We start from the raw sequence: 24,353 nt of genomic DNA on the forward strand, positions 1-24,353 counted from the left end.
GGGGCTGTTTGGATTTAGATGAAAGGGGTGGATCTTGAAAATGTTGTGGAATAAAAACCGCGAGGTTCGACGACAGAGTGAGTGTGAAAGTTGAAAGTAGGGAAGGAGTCAAAGATAATGCTAAGGTTGCAGGCTAGAGAGTTTAGATGGGTGGTGACGTTGGTATTTATGGAAAGGTTAGGTGGAGGATAGGTTGTGTGAGGGAAGATAATTTAGTTTTAGACATCTAATGGGTTTGAGATGAAAAATATTGAAGTATCGCTAGACTCTTGACCCTCCAAATCACCTGGAAATGGCAGTTGTCGGAGCAGTGTGACCAAGGACTGAGTTCTAATCCCAGCTCCAACACTTACTGTGAGCCCACTGTTGGGTAGGGACTGTCTCTATATGTTGCCAACTTGTACTTCCCAAGAGCTTAGTACAGTGCTCTGCACACAGTAAGCGCTCAATAAATACGATTGATTGATTGATTACTGCTATGTGACCTTAGCCCCATGTGGGACAAGGACTGGGTCTGACCCGATTAACTTGTCTCTACCCCAGCTCTTAGAACAGTGCCTGACATATAGTAAGCGCTCAGCAAATACCAAACCACCTCCCCCCAAAACCATTGTTTCAATTAATTCCATGTTATTGTAAGGCCCTTATGTGCAGGGAACATGTCACTCCTTAGTTTTGTGACGAGTGAATTGCTCCAAGCGGATGCTCAGAAAAAGACCAGTACTAATATCACACTTTGAGTATATTCCCCATCTCACAGAATCCTAAAGCTCAGAGGACCTTATGAGTTCTCTAGCAGTTGGAATGGAAGGTGAGCAAATGTTAGAGTGGTAGGATGTTTGGGAGGTTGTGACAGTGTAAACCAAAGATAGCTTTTCCAGGAATATTCCATCTAAGCAATGTCATTCTGCTGCTCTGTTTGCCGTTTCTGATTAGCTATTGTTGTTGTCAAATTAGTTTTGTTAAAACTGTCTGTCAATTGTCCTTTTTTCTTTCCTCCGCTTAGTACACCCTGCACGGAGAAGGTGCTTAAAAAATGGCCATACTAGTACAGCTGCCAGCAGTCCCCATTTTACAGGTCAAGCATCCACTCTAATGAATAGCTCCCTATTTTTCCAACCTTACAGGCAAGAATGCAGACAGAGAGTAGTTGAGTATGCTGACCGTAAGCCTGGGTTTCAGTAAAATAACCAGGAGGCTAATTTTAAATGTGCCTTGATCAGGGGTAGTTAGGTGATGAGAGGCTTGGAGAGTCCTACAAAGGCCTTAATGACTGCCAAGAGCAGAGAAGGAAAATGGGCTTATGAAATACAGTAGACCCTGAAGGGTTTGGAGCTACCCTTTCATCTTTACCGTTTCCCAATATGGACCCTTTTGAACTAAGAGCACTACTCTACGGTAATGACTTGGTTTGCTGTAGAAGTCAGCTTTAAAATCGAAACTATACCCAAGTGAAGTGTAGTCCTCAAGTACCATTTTCATTATTTAGATGTACAACAGCTCTAAGATGTAACCGGTCTCCCAGCATGGAATCAGCGTGACACCCAATATTTCTCATACTTTTGTTTGAGAACAAGCTCACTTTCTAAAATGACAGTCTATATTCTCGGTTTGGAAATTCTCAGATGATAAACAGGATATAGGTAGAAATAAATCCTAAACTAAGGACACTTTTGAATTAAAGCACCAAAGAACAGTTCACTGATACTAAAAACTATCCAGGATTGGAGTCTTTTTCTGAAATCCCTACCATTTCAGGAGATAAAATTCTGAACTCTAGTCCTTAGGCATTAGATGACTTTACACAAATCATTATACCTATTTGTACTTCTACTACCCACCGAACAATGAAAAATACTAGGTTGGGTTTGTGGAGGGAACTGGAAGAACCTAAAATACAGTTGGATTTACATTACATCATTCTGGAATACATCAGAATTCACGGGGCAGGAAACCAGACTACTGATACTTGATAACATAATGTTAGTGTGGTCTTCTTGACTCAAGCCTGCAGTTAGGAGTTTATGCCTAGCTGTGGTCTGGCTATGCACTCTTAGGGGGAGAATAGTATTTTCTACTGGAAAACAACCTACACTCTCCTCTTCAGACATATATTGTATTTCTTATGTGAAAAATAATGGCTAGCATTATTCACCCAGTACAGCAGCAGTTTCTCCCACTTTGACTAGTTCCACCCTTACCTGCTATTTGGTATATTCAAATTTTCCATGAGATTTAGTTTGAGATATGCACTTAGAAAGACAAACATTGGAAATTTACATATATAGTCATCTGCCTAGCAAATAACATTGATTATCTAAGTTTTTAGGTGATCTGGAACACCATCTTAAGAGTTAAAAGTAAATCACAGTCAGAAGGTGATGAAATATTGTTCAAGTTGTTTTATGGAAATCATTTCCACCCAAACCCTTGATATGGAGAAGAATGGGTCATCATTGATGGTGTTGGGGGAATGAGAAGAAAAAAGATAAGGACGCCAGAGTAAAATGGACTGGAGAGGGGAGAGACTAGAGACGGGAAGATCATCAAGGAGGCTTGATGCAGTAGTCAGAATGGCATATTGCAGATGTCTGCAATAGTGTCGTGGCTGTTTGGAGAGGAAGGGGCAGGTCTAGGAAAAGTTGAGGAGGAAGAACTGACAAGATCTGGTGACAGACTGAATATGGAGGTGGGAAGAGGTAAAGAACATATCAAGGTTGTGTACTTTCATTCATTCAATCATATTTATTGAGTGCTTACTGTGTGCAGAGCACTGTACTAAGCACTTGGGAAGTGCAAGTTGGCAACATATAGATATGGCCCCTACCCAGCAGTGGGCTCACAGTCTAGAAGAGTGGGCTCACAGTCTAGAAGGACTTGAGAGACAAAGGTGAATGGCAGTGGTGTCAGTAGTGATGAGAAAGTCGGGAGAAAGGGAAGGTTTGAGAGAGAAGATGAGTTCAGTTTGGGCCATGTTGAGCTTGAAGTGCCCTGTGAGACATCCATGGACGTGTCCTGGAGACAGAGGAGGAGACAGATCCGAACTAGCGGGGAGGATTTGGGAGTCATCTCCAGACAGGGTGTAAGTTTAAGCCATGGTAGGGAGTGAGCTCTTCAAGGGAGGGAATGAAATTTAAGAAGAGAAGGAAACTCGAAACAGATCCTTGAAGGACAGTGCTCAGGTCTTAGAACAGTGCTTGGCACATAGTGCTTAATAGATACCATTATTATTGTTGTTGCATAAAATGAAAGAAACCACCTGTTTGAAAGAATGCTGTGATTAAATAAGCATTTTTTTGTACTTTTTTCAGCTTTCAGAAGAGATTGGGAAGCTGGAAGATAAAATGGAATGTGCAAATAATGCTCTGAAAGCAGATTGGGACAGATGGAAACAAAACATGCAAAATGATATCAAGGCAGTGTTCACAGATATGGCTGAGAAGAATGTTCACTATTACGAAGAGGTAATTGTATACTTCAAAAGTAATGTTTTGAATGTATTTCGCTTCTCTGGATTTTGTGTACCATTGATTCCCATACACCTAGGCCTGGTGGAAAGAACATCGGCTTGGGAGTCAGTGTTCCAGTTCTGCCATATGTCTGCTGTGTACCTTGGGCAAGTCATTTAACTTCTCTGCGCCTCAGTTTCCTCAGTTGTAAAATGGGATTCAAGGCTAGTCCCTCCTACTAAGACTTTGAGCTCCATATCAAATAGGGACTCTGTTCAACCTTATCAGCTTGTATCTACCCCTTCGAACAGTGCTTGACACATAGTAAGTGCTTAACAGATGTAATTCAGTCGTATTTATTGAGCACTTACTGTGTGCAGAGCAGTGTACTGAGTGCTTGGAAAGTACAATTCAGCAAGAGACAATCCCTGCCCACAGTTGGCTCATAGTCAAGAAGAGGGGAGATGGGAATCAAAAAAAGTAAACAGGCATCAATAGCATCAGTATAAATAAATGAAATGATAGATATATACACATAATGAATATTAATAGAATTATAAGTATGTACATATGTACACAAGCTGTGGAGGGAGCAGAGTAGAGCAAAGGGAGAGAATACGGGCGATGGGGAGGGGGTGCAGAGTAAAAGTGGGGCTTAGTCTGTAGTACTAATGATAATAGTATTATTATCATTAATATTAATGATAATAGTAGTATTCTCTAAGTGGCCTGTAATAGATCAAGCAGATATGAGAGGCTTCTATTGCTTGATTGTTTGAGTACATAAAAGTGCACACCATTTTTGTTTTTGTGATTTCAGTACCAACATTGTTTCCCAGGAAAGGAATCCGAAACGGTAGCCCTGATTATTTATGATCTAGAGGCCAGAGCACTTAACCATCACTTAAATAACCACTTAAACAAATCCTCAGTACTTACGTATACATGTTTTTGTTCAACTGTACATTGCAATTATTTGTTTTCATTGCTCTGTAGTTACTTTCATGTTTGACTCCCCCAACTAAAATATAAGCTCCTGGTGGATAGGGAAATTACCACTTGCTTCTTTTGTATTTCCCAACTACTAATTACAATGCATTACATCTGCAAGGTGCTCAGTAAGTACTACTAACTTGCTACTGAACTCAGCCATATCTGGGCAGTGGCAAACCAGTGGAACAGAAGAGACTGCACTTTGTGGGTAAAATTAAGGTGGTTTCTTAGCCATTTTCAACACCACCTATATGAAGACAGATTTTGGGTTCAAGATAGTGTAATGAAGGTTGTGTCTTAGTCATTTTCATATGAGGATAGAGTATGTAATTCTTTTTATAGAGAAGATAAGTTCCAAGAATGAGAGAGTGGAACTATTTTGGAAAATAGATTAATAGCCATATATTTTCAGCCTATGACAGTTACCTCTTCCCTAGTCTAACCCTTGCTGAGTTGTTGAAAGGAGAAAGTGACTAAATTGCTCACTCTCTTCAGTCAGCTCTGTCCATCAGTTGAAAGTGGTTTAGAGAAAAAAAATTGGGGGACTCAGAAAAGTATTTGCACTCTCAATATTTTTCTACTTAAGAATGTAAACTCAAGTATATGGAAGTTAGAATTGAGTTGGCATCTTTTTTGGTGTACCTTAAATACTTCATGCCTGTCATTTCAAACATCGTGTTACTCTCCCCCTCTTAAAAGCTTTACTGAGAGCACATCTCCTCCAAGAGGATTTCCCTTTCCTTCTCTCCCACGCCCTTCTGCATTACCCTGACTTTCTCCCTTTACTCATCAGTCCTCCCCCTCCAACAGCCCCACAACACTTATGGACATATCTGTTAATGTATTTATATTAATGTCCGTCTCCCACTCGAGACTGTAAGCTTATTGGGTTGGAGTTGTAGTCTGTTTATTTTTACTTTGCACTCTCCCAAGTGCAGTGCAGTGATTTGCACACAGTAAGCACTCATTAAATAATTGAATTAATTTGTCAGAAAAGTGATTTTACTCTCTAGAAATCTTGTATATAATAATGTTGATATTTGTTAAGTGCTTACTATGTGCCAAGCACTGTTCTAAGAGCTGAATATAGGGCAGGCATATATTAAGATGAGCTCCTAATGGGGCTTAACATAGAGCACAGGCCTAGCTATTTTATTTATTTTGTTAATGATGTGCATATAGCTTTAATTCTGTTCTGACAACTTTTACACCTGTCTACATTCTGTTTTGTTGTCTGTCTCCCCCTTCTAGACTATGAGCCCATTGTTGGGTAGGGACCGTCTCTATATGTTGCCAACTTGTACTTCCCAAGTGCTTAGTACAGTGCTGTGCACACAGTAAGCTCTCAATAAATATGATTGAATGAATGAATGCAGGTCCTGGGTTCTAATACCATCTCCATCCCTTGTCTTCTGTGTGACCTTGGGCAAGGCACTTCACTTCTCTGTGCCTCAGTTCCCTCATCTGTAAAATGGGGATTAAGACTGTGAGCCCCATATAGGACAGGGACTGTGCCTAACCTGCTTACCATATATCTACCCCAGCATTTAGAACAGTGCCTGTTAAATAGTAAGCACTTAACAAATACTGTTAAAAAAAACAACTCACTGTTGGGGTGGCCAAGCCTCTTGAACCTATGAGAGGCAAACCAAATGTATAATTTGGCAGAGAGCCTCAGACGTTCCTGGGGAGGAGGCGGTGGGTAGCAGCGGCCAGAATGAGATAATAATAATAATAATAGCATTTGTTAAGTGCTTACTATGTGCAAAGCACTGTTCTCAGCGCTGGGGGGATACAAGGTGATCAGGTTGTTCCACGTGGGGCTCACAGTCTTAATCTCCATTTTACAGTTGAGGGAACTGAGGCTCAGAGATGTGAAGTGACTTGCCCAATGTGACACAGCAGACATGTGGCGGAGCGGGATTTGAACCCATGACCCATGACACCAAAGCCCGGGCTTACCTAGCTAGCTACCTAGCTAGCTCTCTTCCTCCCTTCAAGACCCTACTGAGAGCTCACCTCCTCCAGGAGGCCTTCCCAGACTAAGCCCCCCTCGTCCCCCTCTCCATCCCCCCATCTTACCTTCTTCCCTTCCCCACAGCACCTGTATATATGTATATATGTTTGCACATATTTATTACTCTATTTATATATTTATTTTACTTGTACATATCTATTCTATTTATTTTATTTTGTTAGTATGTTTGGTTTTGTTCTGTCTCCCCCTTTTAGACTGTGAGCCCACTGTTGGGTAGGGACTGTCCCTATATGTTACCAACTTGTATTTCCCAAGTGCTTAGTACAGTACAGTAGGCGCTCAATAAATACGATTGATTGATTGATTACCTGCTTTCAAAACAAATATTCTTTCTTTAAAAAATCTGTTTTACGTGCTTTTTTATTGTTTTTTCCATTTCCTTAAAAAAACGGCACCTCCTCACTAGCAGCTCTCCCCCCCTCATCCAGAGGCCTCAGAAGCCCCGAGATGGGGAGGGGGGCGGAGGAGGCTGGGCATCTTTGGGGGGCGGAGGCCACACCCCTCCCTTGCGGGATCCCTGCACCCAACCAGAAAGGCGGAGCAGTGCTTCCTGCATCCCTCACCACTGCCAAAAAGCAGGAGTGCGCAGACCACACAGCCAGTGGAGGGGGGGCCCCCTGGGTGCCTTCTGACCCTTGGTGTAGTGGATGGAGCACGGGCCTGGGAACCAGAAGGTCAGAGATTCTAATCCCAGCTCTGCCACTTGTCTGTTGTGTGACCCTGGGCAAGTCACTTCACTTCTCTGGGCCTCAGATACCTCATCTGTAGAATGGGGATGAAGACTGTGAGCCCCACTTGGGGACAACCTGACCACCTTGTATCCTCCCAGTGCTTAGAACAGTGCTTTGCACACAGTAAGCAATTAACAAATGCCATCATCATTATTATCATTATTATTATTATCATTATCTCATTCTCGCCACTGCTACCCACCGCCTCCTCCCCAGGAACATCTGAGGCTCTCCGCCAAATTATACATTTGATTTGCCTCTCGTAGGTTCAAGAGGCTTGGCCACCCCAACAGTGAGTTTGTTTTTTTAACAGTATTTGTGAGCTGCAAGTGGGACAGGGACTGGGTCCAAACTGATTTCCTTGTACCCATTTTTGCGCTTAATAATTAATAATGGACTTTTGTTAAGTACTTACTATGTGCCGAGCACTGTTCTAAGCGCTGGGGGAGATGCAAGGAAAGCAGGTTGTCCCACGTGGGGCTCACAGTCTTAATCCCCATTTTAGAGTTGAGGTAACTGAGGCACAGAGAAGTGAAGTCACTTGCCTGAAGTCACACAGCTGACAAGTGACGGAGCCGGGATTAGAACCCATGACCTCTGACTCCCAAGCCCGGGCTCTTTCCATTGAGCCACATGTAGTAAGCACTTAAATACCACAATTGTTATTATTAGGATGGCCTTCCCTGCCTTCAGTAGAGGGGACAGGAGAAGTAAAGCCTCTTAATGGCAATTGTACCTCATAGAGGTACATAAATTTAGACTTCTCTTAGCTGAGGAATACTACTTGAGGCATACCCTAAAATTAATCTGTGAGTACTCCTTCCACATAATTGTGTATTTATGAGTTCTCATGTTTTGGTGTTTTATTAAATGGCCTACTTAATTGAAAAGAAATATTTCTGCATTTCAGCTGCCTTTGTTCTTCATACACAGTTCGTAAGGGAGTGCTGGGCTTTCAGCTCTATTTTCTTCCAAATTCCATTTGAATAAAAATTTTTCAAGACCCAGATTGTTAGAAGCTTGACCATAGAAGATCTGTTATGCATTAAGCTGAAACTATCCTAAAGAAGACGGAAAGCTAACGTTTTCCAGTCTCCCCGTTTCCTATTAGAGTTTAATCATATAATATCTGATTTTCATCTGCATGCATTCAGATGGAGAGGGAAAAAAAGCTACTGTTCCCATAGTGATAAGATGTGCTGTAAACATCTGCCCTTGGAATTTCCTACATGAAAAGGAAGATAGTCATGGTTTAATTACAGCTTCAAATTAAAATTTAGAGTGGCGGAAGAAAATGAGTTTCAGCAAGTGCGTGAGCTGCTTGAATTAGTCATTACTCTGGATCTACAAAAATGTCTCACCCCACTAGGTTGATTCATATGGCATATCTGGCCTTTGTAATATGTTGTGCTTCGGGTGTTTGTTTTTTAATGCTGGATCTGAGAACAATGATGAATTTTAAATGTCATGAAAATCTTCCTCTTCCCACTGTAATCTATTTGGGTAGAACTGTATTTCTGAAACTCAGCAATATGTAATATCCCTGAAGTGTTCATGGATTAAGTTATGATCATTTTGTTTATTTGGTACCTCCCTGGCTGATATTTGAGTGTTAATGTTGGCAAGCCAGTGGCTGCGCTGTACTGTTCAGAGGGTATTTGGGTAATTGCAGGAAGTACGGTGGATGGGATTCCTCTCCTGGAACTTCACTGACAGTGGAGCATATATCACTGTGCATTGAAAAGCTGGGGGTGGTTTTCAGTGAGAACAAATTGCAGACACCGACACGCTGGGGAAGCCTGGCTATTGCCAGACAATGTTCAGCTTTATTTGCCTCAGCAGTTATGTAGACACCCCTTAGGTGCTTCTCCAGAAAAACCTTGTTCAGGGAAATCCCACTAGCCTCCTGGAGTGTATTTTGGTGCTCCAGAAGCCTACTCCTAAATTCTTCCACTCAGCCTTGAGTTTTCATCCTTCTCAAGATTGACTCTCTTGTTACTTTTTATTCCTCTCGCTCAGGGCAACTTTAAAGTTTGAGGGAGCACTGGGTATGGCCCCCCTCTAAATCAATCGATCGTATTTATTGAGCGCTTACTGTGTGCAGAGCACTGTACTAAAGCTTGTTCTCTCCTAGACTAAGTCCTCATTTCCCTTACTCCCCCTGTCTTTTATTTTGCCCTTGCCCTTGGGTTTGTACCCTCAAAGTGCTTGAATTCACCTCACTCTCAGCCCCTAGCATTTTAGTACGTATTTGTAATTCATTTTATTGTCTGTCTCCCCTCTAAGAGGAGACTTGGGTGAATGATGGAGCAGGGCTTGTAGTATCCAGGTCTGCTGCCTATGGTGTATTTCCAAAACTTGCACAGCAGTGGATGGGAAATACCTACTTTTATAAACACTTATCTGGGGCTAAATTTTGTTTTAAAAAATAGCTGGGGATATACCTAAGTGCTCTTGCAGACATTCTGTATCACGAGATTCATCTCAAGTCAATTTAGTGTTTTTAAACATTTTATATTTTTAACCACAATTAAAACACAGAAATCCACTTACCAGAATTTAGCCTTGTCCTGTTAACATTTGAAGCCAGGAAGACATTTCATTTGTTTCCAGCTGAATTTAGCAGTTCATTTTTTGGGATAGAAAAGACAGGTGTGTTTGCATGATGCCTTTATTTGGATTGGTATATATTTTCCCCAAAACCTTGAATGACAAAGTTTACTCTTTTTACCTTTCTATTTGGAAAATATGTCCCACTTTTGTCTGATTTAATATTCCTGCATACAACCATAAGGTCAATTTTCATTCAAAAAGTAAAAATAATTTGAAATGAAAAGATCACACCAGTGAAATACCCTGGAATGTGCATTTTACTGGCCATTTGATGAAAATCTTGAGTTACAGAAAGGGAATCCACCTTTTTTTTTCCCAAAAAAGTATCATCAATCTTAAAACACATACTAGATATGTTCAGATTTTTCATGGGCAAATATTCAGCCAATTCATATAGTTCAATGGAAATAGTTTAAAAACTTGAACGTTGTCATGTTACTTATTCCCCTCCCTTCAAATAGTGCCATTAAAGATCCATTAATATAATTCAGTGAAGTCAGAGTAGTAATTAATAGTGTTGAGACACCTTAAAAAATAAATCTTCATAATTGAGATTTCAGGAAATGGGTATTTAGCCATTGAAAGTAAGGTCATGGTGGGCAGAGAACGTGTCTACCAACTCTGTTATATCGTATCCTCCCAAGCGCTTAGTACAGTGCTCTGCACATAATAAGCATTCAATAAACATGATTGACTTATTTCTACAAGAAAATGCTATACGATAAACAGGTAAAAGTAATCCTTAACTTTTTCTGACTATTCGACCCCTGCGGAGGAAGCATGGGGGGTTTGTTTGTTTTTCTCTAGGAAAGGGAGATGGGTGAAACTTGATAAGAAGTTATCCAACAAGTATAATTCTGCACTTTCCTGAAACTCAAATTCCTCAGGCTTTCCTAGAATTCTTCCTACCAAACTGCACTTTTATTATGTGAGGAAATGCTTACCCACTGTATGAAGATCCGAATTGTGAAGAACATCTTACTAGATTGTAAGCTCGTTGTGGACAGGGAAATGTGAGTTATATTATGTTGTACTCTCTCATTCATTCACTCAATCGTATTTATTGAGCACTTACTGTGTGCAGAGCACTGTACTAAGCACTTGGGAAGTACAAGTCGGCAACATATAGATACGGTCCCTACCCAACAATGGGCTCACAGTCTAGAAAGGGGAGAGTACAAAGCACTCCCAGGTGCCTTGTTGTATGGTGCCTGTTCACAGTAAACACTCAATAAATATGAATGTTTGATTTAATGAGCATAGATGAGGCGTGAAGTGAATATTCTGCTACATCCCTATATAAAAGTAATAAAGTCATGAGATTAATTATCATTCAAAAAGTAAACAATATGACTTTAAAAGAAGGGCTCTCACCCATGAAATGCCCTGGAAATCTCTGAGAATGTAGTGGAGCAACATTTTTTAGGAGCAAGTGAATTACTTCCTCATGAAGGAATTTCAAACGCTGGTTTATCTTGGCATATGTTATCTTGTAACTTCTGAATGTTGTGGAGACAACAGCGTAAGACTGCAAAAATGGAAAGGTGCTATTTTGGATAATTGTTGCACAATTAAAAATAATGATAGTAATAATTGAGGTATTAAAGTGCTTATATGCCAAGCACTGGTCATTCAGTCTGTGCAGAGCACTGTACTGAGCTCCTGGGAGAGTATAATACGATCAACAGACACATTCCCTCCCACAGTGAGCTTACAGTCTAGAGGATGCCGAGCGCTGGAGTAGACGCAAGATAATCAGGCAAAACCCAGTCCCTGTTCTGTAAGGTAACAGAAATCCCATGGCTGGTAGTCTGCCCTAAGTTTTGCCATTTCTTTTTAAACTCCCAACCAGACAAGGGTTTGTGATCCTTTTAATAGTTAACGAGCTCTCATTCCCTGAGGCAAGGAAAGGTTAATTACAAGTAAGAATTTTGAAAACAAGGTGGCATTTATGGCCGTAAGTCATCACATGCAAGCATACTGCTGTCTCCTTGGTGCAGTTGCGGTCAAGTGTTTTCACCATATGAAAGCAAAGCCTTTCTTACAGCCAGGCTACAGAGAGAAACTCTAAGTATTTATAGCTAAAGGCCCCCAAATCATTGCTCAGCTTCACCCATTTTCCATCCTTACAGTCTGAGGGAGATAGACCCAATTTTGTGCGGGAGGACAAGCAAGGAAAAGACAGGTAGTCCTACAAATGTGTCCGGATGAAGTTGCGGAAAGAGTAAGTGGACACCCATCTATGCAAACGCTCAAGATAGTATTAAAGATTATGTACAAAGTGGATCCTTTAAGTTAAGAACCTAAAATTATAAGAAATGACAAAGAATATATGGAAGAAAAATGTGATTGGTGCCCTAAATATTCCAGGTATTCCTGTCCTTTCTTAATGGGGGTTTTATTTAATGATGGAATTAATGCAGTGTTCCGCTGTCCAATTCATTAAGAAGAATCAGTTTTCCTTGGCTTCCAAGGTGACCGAGAGGTGACCCAGAATTATTTCCTGTCAATGTCAAAGTATATTGAAATATGGGAAAACAATGATCTCAATACAGTAAAGCTCTTGGTATTGTCATTTGACAGTGTGACTCATGCTTTGTTGACTTTCAAATTTGGAGAATTAAATAATTGAGGGAATTTTTGAAAGGCAAAGTTTCAGCAATTTTTGTCATTACGATCAGGCAACAAAGCAATCACAATACAAAGTACACATTCATCATTTGCTAATTGTACTGTTTTATCATGAGGCTTTTTCCCAACTAATGGCCTTTACTGGAAAGGCCTGGAAGTTAAGTTTCTCTTAACATTTCCTTAGGTTCTAGGGGCTGATGGTTGCAAGAAACAAAGCTATCATTTTCTATTAAGCAAATGAGGAAGAACAAACTAAAGTGATCCAAGAGTATTTAACAAACAAATTTATAAAATGGCTGGTTCAGCCCTTGCACCAAAACCAGAAAGAGACTGGGTCACAGACACGTGGTTTTACATTGTTTTAGTTCATTTAAAAGTTTGCCATTTCAGGATCACTGAAATGGCTGCAAATAGTAATTGTGATTTTTTTCCGTTAGAATAGTATGAAAAACAAATTATGAAGTGTTTCCCGTCACTATAATAATAATAATGGTATTTGTTAAGCACTTACTATGTGCCAAGCACTGTTCTAAGCACTGACAGCACCACCATCCTCCTTTCCTCACAAGCCTGTTACCTTGGTGTTTTCTTTGACTCATCTCTCTGATTCAACCCATATATTCAACCTGTCACCAAATGTTATCAGTTCTACTTTCACAACATCACTAAAATCTTCCCTTTCCTCTCCATCCAAACAGCTACTGTTTTTGTCCAATCACTTATCCTATTCCTCCTAGACTACTGTCACTCCCCATTTTACTTCACTCTGCTGCTTGATATCATTTTATTTAAAACAAGTCAGTCTACTCCTTAAGAACCTCCAGTGGTTGCCCATCCACCGAAGCATCATACAGAAACTCCTTACCATGGACTTTAAAGCACTCGATCACCTTACTCTCTCCTATCTTACCTCATTGATTCTCTGCAATAACCTAATATACTCACTTTGCTTCCCTAATCGCAACCTACTCACTTCATTCAATTATATTTATTGAGCCTTACTGTGTACAGAGCACTATACTAAGCACTTGGGAGAGTACAATGTGTCAAACTACCTGTTCCCTGCCCACAACGAGCTCACAGTCTAGAGGAGGACACAGACACCAATATAAATAAATGACATATATGTACATAATAATTATAATAATCATTATGGTATTTAAATGCTTACTATGTGCCAAGGCGCTTGGGAGAGTACAATGTGTCAAACTATATGTTCCCTGCCCACAACGAGCTCACAGTCTACAGGAGGACACAGACACCAATATAAATACATTACATATATGTACATAGTAATTATAATAATAATGATGGTATTTGTTAAGCACTTACTATGTGCCACGCACTGTTCTAAACGCTGGGGTAGATACAAGGTAATCAGGTTGTCCCACATGGGGCTCACAGTCTTAATCCCCATTTTACAGATGAGGTAACTGAGGCACAGAGAAGTTACGTGGCTTGCCCAAAGTCACACAACAGACAAGTGGCAGTGCCAGGATTAGAACCCATGTCCTTTGGCTCCCAAGCCCATGCTCTTTCCACTAAGCTGGAGTGACTTGCCTGAGTGCTGTGGTACTGGGAGAGTTGATGAATAAAGGTAGCAAGTCAGAGTGACACAGAAGGGAGTGGGAGAAGAGAAAAAGGGGGGCTTAGGGAAGTCCTCTTGGAGGGGATGTGCCTTCAGTAAGGCTTTGAAGGTAGGGAGAGTAATTTTCTGTCAGGTTTGAGAAGCAGCGTGGCTCAGTGGAAAGATTACGGGCTTTGGAGTCAGAGGTCATGGGTTCGAATCCCGGCTGTGCCAATTGTCAGCTGTGTAACTTCGGGCAAGTCACTTAACTTCTCTGTGCCTCATCTACCTCATCTGTAAAGTGGAGATTAAGACTGTGAGCCCCCCGTGGGACAACCTGTTCACCTTGTAACCTCCCCAGCACTTAGAACAGTGCTTTGCACATAGCGCTTAATAAATGCCATTATTATTACTATTATTATTTGAGAAGGGAGGGTGTTCCAGGCCAGAGGCAGATTGTGGGTGAGGGCTTGGTTGTGAGGTAGACGAGAATGAGGTACGGTGAGAAGGATAGAATTAGAGGAGCAAAGCATGTGAACTAGGTTGTAATAGGAGAGTAGCAAGGTGACATAGGAGGGGGCAAGGTGATCCTTTAAAGCCAATGGTGAGGAGTTTTTTTGTGATGCACAGGTGGATGGGCAACCACTGGAGTTTCTTGAGGAGTGGGGAAACATGTCCTGAACACTTCTGTAGAAAAGTGATCTGGGCAGCAGCATTCAGAAGTCTGGACTGGAATTGGGAGAGACAGGAGGCTGGAAGGTCCGCAAGGAGGCGGATACAGTAATCAAGGCGGGAGAGGATGTCGTTGTATTAAGGTGGTAGCAGTTTGGATAGAGAGGAAAGGGCAAATTTTAGTGATGTTATGAAGGTGGAACCGACCGGACTTAATGATGGATTGAATGCGTGGATTGAATGACAGAGAGAAGTCGAGGATAACACCAAGGTTCCAGGCCTGTGAGAAGGAAGAAGGGTGGTGCTGTCTACAGGGATGGGAAAATCAGGGGAAGGACAGGGTTTGGGTGAGAAGATAAGGAATTTGAGAAACTGGGTATAAATAACTTGGTCAAGGAGTTTGGAATTTAATGGTAGGAGGGAGATGTGGCCATAACTGGAGGGAGCAGTGGGGTCCGGGGAGGGTTTTTTTTAGTACAGGGGAGGCATGGGCATGGTCTTTCTCATTGCCAATCCCTCACCCCCTCCCTACCTCCAGTCTGAAACTCCTTACCCCTTCATATGACAGGAAACCACTCTTTCCACCTACAAAGCCTTACTGAAATCACATCAATTCCTAGAGGCCTTCCCCAACTAAGCCCTCATTTCCCCTTCTTCCACTCCCTCCTGTTTGACTCTTGCACTAGGATTTGTACCCCTGGTATTCAACCCACCTTCAGCCCCACACCCCTTATGTACATGTCTGTGATTTATTTTAATGTCTGTCTCCCCCTCTAGATTGTAAATTCCTTGTGGGCAGGTATTATATCTACCAACTCTGTTGTATTGTACTCTCCCACGCACATAATACAATGCTCTGCACCCAGTAAGCACTCAATAAATTCCGTTGGTTACATTTAAATTTTTGTTTGACTAATATGATTTAAAGGATAACCTGGAAATTAGTTCCTCTTGATTATTTTCTTCTCTGATTTGATGACATCTGACCAGCTGTATTTTAATATTTCTTTCTCTATGAAAAGATCAAGGGGATTAGGAACAGTGTTGATGTTTTTATTCTTATTGAACAATTTCTAACAATTACATCAAAGTTTGGTCATCAATACTTATTCATCTTGAATAACCTATTTTATTTATAGAACTGCATGCATATGTGTATTCATTTAGTTGGATTTAAAAAAAAATAAATTGAGAAAATACCATTTCCACACTCTTACATGTTTTAATTACCAGTAATTTGCTAATGATTCCTTATTAGATTAAGAGCAATTTCATCCTAAAAGATTTGCTATTTACCATTCCGTTCATTGGTAAAAATAGCCTGAGTCAATACTGGAAACCAGCAAAATCTAGGGATAGTTGTTTTGCTTTGGTTTGGGGTTTTTTATGGTATTTGTCAACTGCTTACAATGTACCAGGCGCCGTACTAAGCACTGGGGTAACTAATCAGATTGGACAGAGTCCATGTCCCACATGAGGCTCATTGTCTCCCCATTTTGCAGATGAGGTTACTGAGGCACAGAAAAGTTATATGACTTGCCCAAGGTCACATAGCAGACAAGTCATATAGCAGAGAAGGTTGGACAGAGTCCATGTCCCACATGAGGCTCACAGTCTCCCCATTTTACAGACGAGGTAACTGAGGCACAGAAAAGTTAAATGACTTGCCCAAGGTCATATAGGAGACAAGTCACATAGCAGAGAAGCAGTGTGGCTTAATGGAAAGAGCACGGTCTTGGGAGTTAGAGGTTGTGGGTTCTAATCCTGGCTCTGCCACTTGTCAGCTATGTGACTTTGGGCCAGTCACTTAATTCTCTGGGCCTCAGTTACCTCATCTGTAAAATGGGGATTAAGTAAAATGGGACAACCTGATGACCTTGTATCTACCCCAGCGCTTAGAACAGTGCTTGGCACATAGTAAGTGCTTAAAAAATACCAACATTATTATTAACAAGTGATGGAGCCGGGATTAGAATCTAGGTCCTCTGAGTCCTAAAACTGTGCCTTATCTACTAGGCCATGCTGCTTTATCTTGTGACTTTGTGAACAATGATGATTTATGCTTTACTGAAGAGTATAGAAGGGTAGACAAGTCATTATGTACTTTTAGTTTACTCGTCTGTGTTGTGCATTCTTTTTTCAGAGTAAAGTCTAATATTGTAAAGTGGATTTTAATACTTCTGCTGGTTACAGACTTTCACCTCACCCTGTATAAATTCCCGACTTCATTAGGCAGTATTGATGAATATTAAGTGTAATTGTAAATGTTTTAGTTGTCCTTAAACTGTGGTGGTTGAAGCAGAACTTACTTGAAAAATATTTTTAAGTGAAGGCTTTTGTCTTTGGGGCAATTTGGATTATTTATCTGACATGATTTCTAATGAATGGGACATTCTGTCCAGAGTTCAATGTTTAACTTATGATTTGCCCATTGGGCTTCAAAGGTTTTGTTAAATATTGGTTTTTTAGAATCTTATTGAAAAAGTGAGGCATAATTAGAGTGGGTCTGCCCTTAGGTTAAAAGATAATACAGTGTTAAATGTTTGTATGTTTGAATATTAGCTTATGGTGTGCACTGCCGTCAACAATTATGGGAAAATCAGAGGGAGATCTGGGTTTGGATAAGAATCAATCAATGGTATTTATTGAGCGCTTACCATGTGCAGAGCATTGTACATACTCACTTGGGAGAGTTGGTAGATACATTCCCTGCCTGTAGCAAACATACAGTCTAGAGGAAGAGATGGACATTAATATTACTTTATTATTCTATTTTACTTGTACATATTTACTATTCTATTTATTTTGTTAATTATGTGCATTTAGCTTTAATTCTGTTTGTTCTGACGACTTGACACCTGTCCACATGTTTTGTTTTGTTGTCTGTCTCCCCCCTCTAGACTGTGAGCCCATTGTTGGGTAGGTACCATCTCTGTATGTTGCCGACTTGTACTTCCCAAGCGCTTAGTAGCTCTGTGTGCTCAGCACACAGTAAGTGCTCAATAAATACGATTGAATGAATGAATATAAATAAATAATTTATTTCTAGGTAATAAGTGCCGTGGGTCTGAGAGTGAGGTAAATACCAAATCCCCAAAGTCATAGATTCAAGTACCTCACCGTTGCAGGAGGGAATTGGGGAAAAGAGGGCTTAATCGGGAAAGTCCTCTTGGAGAGACGTGACCTTAATAGTGCTTTGAAGGTGGTGAGAGTGGCAGCCTGGCATATATGGAGAAGGGGGGAGTTCCAGGCCAGAGGTGGATAGATAGGACTGGGGTACAGTGAGCAAGCTGGTGCTAGAGGAGCAAAGTCTGGACTAGGCTGGAGTAGGATAAGCAAAGTAAGGCAGGAGGCGAGCTTATTGAATGCTTTAAAGACGATGGTCAGGAGTGGTTTTTTTGATGTGGCAGTGGATGGACAACCGTTGGAGGTTGTTAAGGAGTGGGGAAGCATGTACTGAGTGATTACCTGTGGTACCTGGTGGCTCACCCCTGCCACTGAGAGTCCCTGCTCCCAGCAAGCCCCCTGCCCACTGGGCCAGGGGTAAAGCTGCTCCCTCACACTCGGACTTTTCCATCCCTGCCAAACTTTGAGCCAATTTCGTACATTTGTTTATGTTCTATTTTAATTCTTGGTGATCTGTCTCCAATCCCTTATCCCTACTTTTTGATTGGGAGCACTCGGAGAGACAGTGACTCTAATTCCCACCTGTATTTTCTCCCTGCACTTAGTACAGTGTTCTGCACATAGTAGCATTTAATAAATACTGATTGAGTGCCTTAGAGCTGATAGTGAGGAGTTTCTTTTTTGCCTCTTAACTGTAAGCTTGTTGTGGGAAGGATATGGGTCTACCACCTCTGTTATATTGTAATAGTAATAATTGTGGTATTTGTTTAGCACTTGCCAGGCACTGTACTAAGCCCTGGGAGAGATACAAGCAAATCAGGTTGGACACAGTCCTGTCTTTTTTGTGGGGCTCACAGTGTCAATCCCATTTTATAGATGAGGTAACTGAGGCCCAGAGAAATGAAATGACTTGCCCTAGGTCACACAGCAGAAAAGTGGCAGTGGCAGTGCCAGGATTAGAACCTATAACCTTCTGGGTCCCAGGCCTTAGCTCTATTCACTAAGCCATGCTGCTCTCCCAAGTGCTTAGTACAGTGCTTTACATACAGTAAGCACTCAATGAATCCGATTGATTAATTACAGAGGTGAATGGGCGACCACTGGAGGTTCTTAAGGAACGGGGAGACATGGACTGAACGTTTTCTAGAAAAATGATCAGTTCTGATTTGGTTATGATAACTTTGAGATGTCAGTGGGACATGTAAGTAATAATAATTGTGGTATTTGTTAAGTCCTTACTATGAGTCAAACTCTGTACTAAGTGCCGAGGTAAATACAAGATACTCAGGTCTCACATGGGGCTCACAGTCTAAGTAGGAGGCAGAATCCCTATTTTGCAGATGAAGGAACTGAGGTACAGAGAAGTTAAGTGCACTTGCCCAAGGTCACACAGCAGACAGGTGGTGGATTAGAATTAGAAGGACTAGAACCCAGGTCCTCTGACTCCCAGCCTGTGCTCTTTCCACTAGGCAACCCTGCCTTTCTCAGTGCACAGGAGAGAGATCAGGGCTGCGGCGATAAGTTTGGAAGTCATCCACATAGAGATGGTAGTTGAAGGTCCTGGGAGTGAATGAGGTCTCCAGTGGAATGTGTAATGATAGAGAATAGAAGGGGACCGAGAACTGAACTTTGAGGGACTCCTGCAGTTAGAGGGTGGGAGGCTGAAGAGCATAGGGAGGAGACTGAGAATGAACATCCAGAGAGCTAGGAGGAGAACTTGGAGAGGGCAGTATCAGTGAAGCTAGGGATAGAAAATGTTTTAGATAAAAAGGCTAATTCACAGTGTCAAGACTGGAGAGAGATTTAGGAGGGTCAGGTTGAAGGGTATGTTATTGGATTTAACAAGAAGGGGGTCTCTGTTGACCTTAAAGAGAGCAGTTTCCATGAAGTGAAAGGGGAGGAAGCCAGATCACTGGGGATCAAGGAGAGGAAGTGGAGGCAATAGGTATAAATAGTTCGCTCAAAGAGTTTGGAGAGGAATGGTAGGAGGAAGATGGGGTGATAACAAGATAGTGCAATGGGGTCAAAGGAGGGTTTGTTGTTTTTTTATTCATTCATTCAGTCGTACTTATTGAGCGCTTACTGTGTGCAGAGCACCATACTAAGCACTTTTTAGGATAGAGTATACATAAGCATGTTTGAAAACAGTGGGGTATTAACCAATTGAAATAAGTGATTGAAGATTGTGATAGCGGGAGAGCAATTGCTTTGATATAGTGTGAAGGGATGGAGCTGAAGGTGCAGATGGAGAGAAATTTTGAGAGGAGACAGGAGATTGCCTCTATAGATACTGTTGGGAAAGACGGGAGAGTCGAAGAGTGGGCCAGGGGAGGATGGAATTGGAGAGGAGCAGGGGAGAGTCCTGGGAGATCACACCTGATGGTTTCAATTTGATCAATTCCTAGTTAGCTAGGTCATTAGGGACAAGAGATGGGGGAACCTGGGGGATAGGGCTTAAGGAGGAAGTTAAAAGTCCGCAGTAGCTGGTGTGGGCAATGGGCTTGGGAGCCAATAAGGCTAGAGAAGTATTGCTGCCAAGTGGAGGAGAGGGCAGAGTTAAAGCAGTGGAGAATGTTTGAGAAGGACGAGGTCTGGATTTACACCAGTATCACTCTGCCGCTCGAGCCCATGAGAGGAGGCGGCAAACTTTGGAAGTGATCCAGGATTGTGGATTGGTGGTACCAGATTGATGAAGGGATATAGGGGAATGAAGCAGTTGAGTTAAGCGGAGAGGGCATCGTTGAGGGTGTGGATTTGTGCATAATGGGAAGGAAGGTTGGATATGGTGACCAAGTAGAGCGTGATGACTGTGGAAAATTGGAGGGGGTAGAAATCTTGGAGGTCTCTGTGGGGGAACAGGACAGATTTGCAGAGATGGGGTATGTGGAAGAGAAGGCAGGTGAGGAGTCATGGACAGAGAGGAATTTCAGAATTTGACGATTGTACACACGCAGCACATGTCCAAGTTAGTCGGCGAGGTGGGGTAGAACAAGAGGTCGGTGGAATTGAGTGAAAGGAAGTGGACAGCAGAAAGGTCTTTGAAAACATCCACATGGCCACTGAAGTCCCTAAGGGTTAGAGAAGCAGCATGGCTCAGTGGAAAGAGCCCGGGCTTTGGAGTCAGAGGTCATGGGTTCAAATCCCCGCCCCACCAACTGTCAGCTGTGTGACTTTGGGCAAGTCACTTAACTTCTCTGGGCCTCAGTTACCTCCTCTGTAAAATGGGGATTAAAATTGTGTGAGCCCCCCGTGGGACAACCTGATCACCTTGTAACCTCCCCAGCGCTTAGAACAGTGCTTGGCACATAGTAAGCGCTTAACAAATACCAACATTATTATTATTAATATTGTAGGGACAGAGAGAGGAGGAATGTGAGAAAGGAATCAAAGTGGTTCAGTGATTCAGAAAGCTGGAGGTGGGGTGGTAGATGATGGCAACAAGTAGTTGAAGTGGGTGATTAAAGTGGGTGATGTTGGCTTTCAAAGAAGGCAGAGAGTTGGAAGGAAGGGATAATGTGAAAGAAGCCAACCCTTTCCCAGTGAGTGTTGGGGTATGGGGGACGATGAGGCCCCTTCAGAAGAGAACAGCAGGAGAGACAGTGTCATCTGGGCTTTCAGTGATGGAGAGGAGAAGCGGGGACTAGATCGGGAACAGCTGAAGAGAAGCTTTCCAGTGATGGAAAAGAGGTTCCACAGACTGCACTAGATTGGAGCTGGGGGAGAGGATGGTCTGAGGGATGATGGGGATGAGGGGCGATGCTGGGAAAGAAGGATAGGGATTAGGTGCTTAGAGGGAGTGGATTGAGGGAAGCCGAGGGTGAGGAGTTTCTGCCTGATGATATACTTAATATTCATCAATACTGCCTAATGAAGTCGGGAATTTATACAGGGTGAGGTGAAAGTCTGTAACCAGCAGAAGTACTAAAATCCATTTTACAATATTAGATTTTACTCTGTGGCTTTGAGGGACAAGTCAGTATATTTACCTTTCATTTCTATTTCAAAAACAAATAGTTGAAAATGACAGGTGGTGATAACGTGTTGCTGCTTGGTTCAAGATATGTAAGATTGGTAGGAGCAACAGACACAAGGAAATATTGTTTCACCCAATATATTATCACAGGAAATTATGCAGGCAGAATTTTCATCAGTATGAGAAATGTTTAGCAAAATTTACGAACTGGAGGTCTAAAATGAAAGATAGGTTTGAGGGATATATGGTACTGGAAAGTTCAATCAGAGTCTAAAGTGATTCAAGGACAATGGGTACATGATGGGTTTTTAGTGGGAAGGGTTAGGGATGTTAAAGATGCTGACTCTCAAACAGTTCCTTCAAGCATCCTTCAGTAGTACTATTAGAATATTGGCTGAGTAAACCAGTGCCCAGACATGGCATGGCATTATTAATTTCTTTTGGCTTTGCCATCCTCTAAAACACTGCTGAAGCTATCTGAGAGAAAATTTTTGAATTGATCTGGCATTACCTTCCTTCTTCGTACGTGGCAGACCGCACCTCTCCTCACCTTGTAAGCCCTTTGAAATTTAATCTCTTCAGGGAACCGATTTATCCTATCCTCAGATTTCATCCCTCTCAGTTACCACCGCAGCACTTTCAAATTTCCCACTACCCATTGGACACTTTGATACATAACCTAGTACTAGACACTCATTCATCTAAATATCCACTTAGCTCCTTCTTACCTGTAAATTATTTTAGTGTCCATCTTTCCCAGTAAATTGTAATCTCGAGGGCAAGGATTTTGTTTGCTAACACTAACGTGCTCTCCCAAGTGGATAGTGTACTGCTCTGCGTGCTTAGGGACTCAATAAATACCATTAGTTGACAACTACACCAGTCCATTTCAAAGAACTAGTACTGCCTTAACATGTGGGTGTGTTTTGCTCTTGTTTTCCTAAGTGTCTTGCTATATGGGAGTCCTTCCTTGCATCCCAGACAACTGACCTTCACTTAGAAGAAGCCTCTGAAGATAAACCTTGACCTGCCATGAAATATCTTGACTGCCGGATGGTTCCTACCAACCAAAGAGAGGTGCTCACTTTATTAAATCAGCTGCATTCTTGTATGTACTCTGTGGAAAATCAATGACTTCTGGAAAGCCAACCATTTGAAGACTCAGGTATTCCAGGGTCCTGACCTCCATTTCAATCCCTGTATAACAATGCATATTTTTACATTCCTTCCTACATTTTTTTCTGCAAATATTGGCCTCATAGTAATTGTTTTGTTCACTATTCTGTAATTGGGATATAAAATATTTTAAATATGATGTAAAGGCTTCATTTTAATAAAAAGTTTAATAAAAGAGAATGCAGTGTGTTAGATTTTGCTCTCTTCCCATGTCTGTGAGAGACTGGGTCTCCAGTATTTATTTTGTCTCGGAAAACCATATATGGTTGATTGGAAGATCTCTCTTTAAAATGTATGCAAATATTTAGGCGATTACCTAAAATCCATGCTATTTTTCTATTCTTTATACAGTTTTTTTTACAGAGATCACCATTCATGGCAACTCCAGAGGATTATGCACCGGCTCAGATATCCTGAAATGACCCTAACTCAAGAGCCTAAGCACAAATATCTACTTGGTTATGTTCTTTTCCACGGGCATGAGAACAAACAGAAGGCTTCAATATGGCAGATAGGAAATCAGATTACATTTATTAAGTTGGATAGCATCATTTCATGGGAAGAACACTGGGTAGGGGGCGGGGGGAGTCAGAAGATCTCATTCCACCCGTGTTGCTAATCTGTTTAGTGACCTCTCGGGATCAGTTTCCTCATCGAAAATGAGGGTGATAATGCACAGAGTGGATGGATGGATGGATGGATGGAATTGGTGGTGAGGATTATTCTGGGTTGTGTGTGGGGGGTAGTGTACTCCACTAGGCTCCGGGGCACAGTACAAGCATGAAAATTCAGTCAGTCCCTGGCCCATATGGAGCTCATAACAGAAACGGGAGTAGGTTGAGTGAAGAAATGGCTGCAGAGACAGCAAACTCACCCAAGTAGTTATAGAGGAAATGCAACAAATAAATTAACCATTTAGACAACAGCAAGTATCTCTAAGACTCTAGACGGTAAGCTTACTGTGGGCAGGGAATGTGTCGGTTGTATTGTATCCTCCCAAATGCTTAGTATAGTGCTCTTCACACAGTAAGCGGTCAATAATATTTATTGACATTTATCCTAGCTCAACTAAAAGATTGATTATAATCAATGGTATTTTTTGAGCACTAATTATGTGCAGAGCCATTTGCCAAGCACAAGCACTTGGGAGTGTACAGTGCACCAGAGTTAGCAGTTGATGGACATTTCGGGGTCTTCAGTGCCACACCCAGTCCTGGATCCCTTCCATTCCAATAGTCTGTTATGACTGTTCTGTTGCCACTACTTTATTCATTGTCGTATTTATTGTTCGCTTACTGTGTGCAGAGCACTATACTTCCGGCCCTCTGCAGTGGGATGGGCCCAGGACCCATGATGATGAGGGTGGAGTATGGTGGGCCAATGG

The 24,353-nt window shown here is 41.7% G+C and overlaps 1 protein-coding gene across 1 annotated transcript in view; it reads left to right on the plus strand.

Moving 5' to 3' along the window:
• SNX7 (sorting nexin 7) overlaps window positions 1-23,137 on the plus strand; it is a 106,026-nt gene extending 82,889 nt beyond the window's left edge. The window contains exons 8-9 of the mRNA XM_038745623.1: window positions 3,312-3,464; window positions 22,739-23,137. Of these exons, the coding sequence (XP_038601551.1) occupies window positions 3,312-3,464; window positions 22,739-22,819 (234 nt within the window). The 3' untranslated portion in view covers window positions 22,820-23,137. The remainder of the gene's footprint in view (window positions 1-3,311; window positions 3,465-22,738) is intronic.
• Window positions 23,138-24,353: the final 1,216 nt, after the last annotated feature.

This window comes from Tachyglossus aculeatus, chromosome 4 (assembly GCF_015852505.1).
Source record: "Tachyglossus aculeatus isolate mTacAcu1 chromosome 4, mTacAcu1.pri, whole genome shotgun sequence".
NCBI classification, from domain to species: domain Eukaryota; kingdom Metazoa; phylum Chordata; class Mammalia; order Monotremata; family Tachyglossidae; genus Tachyglossus; species Tachyglossus aculeatus.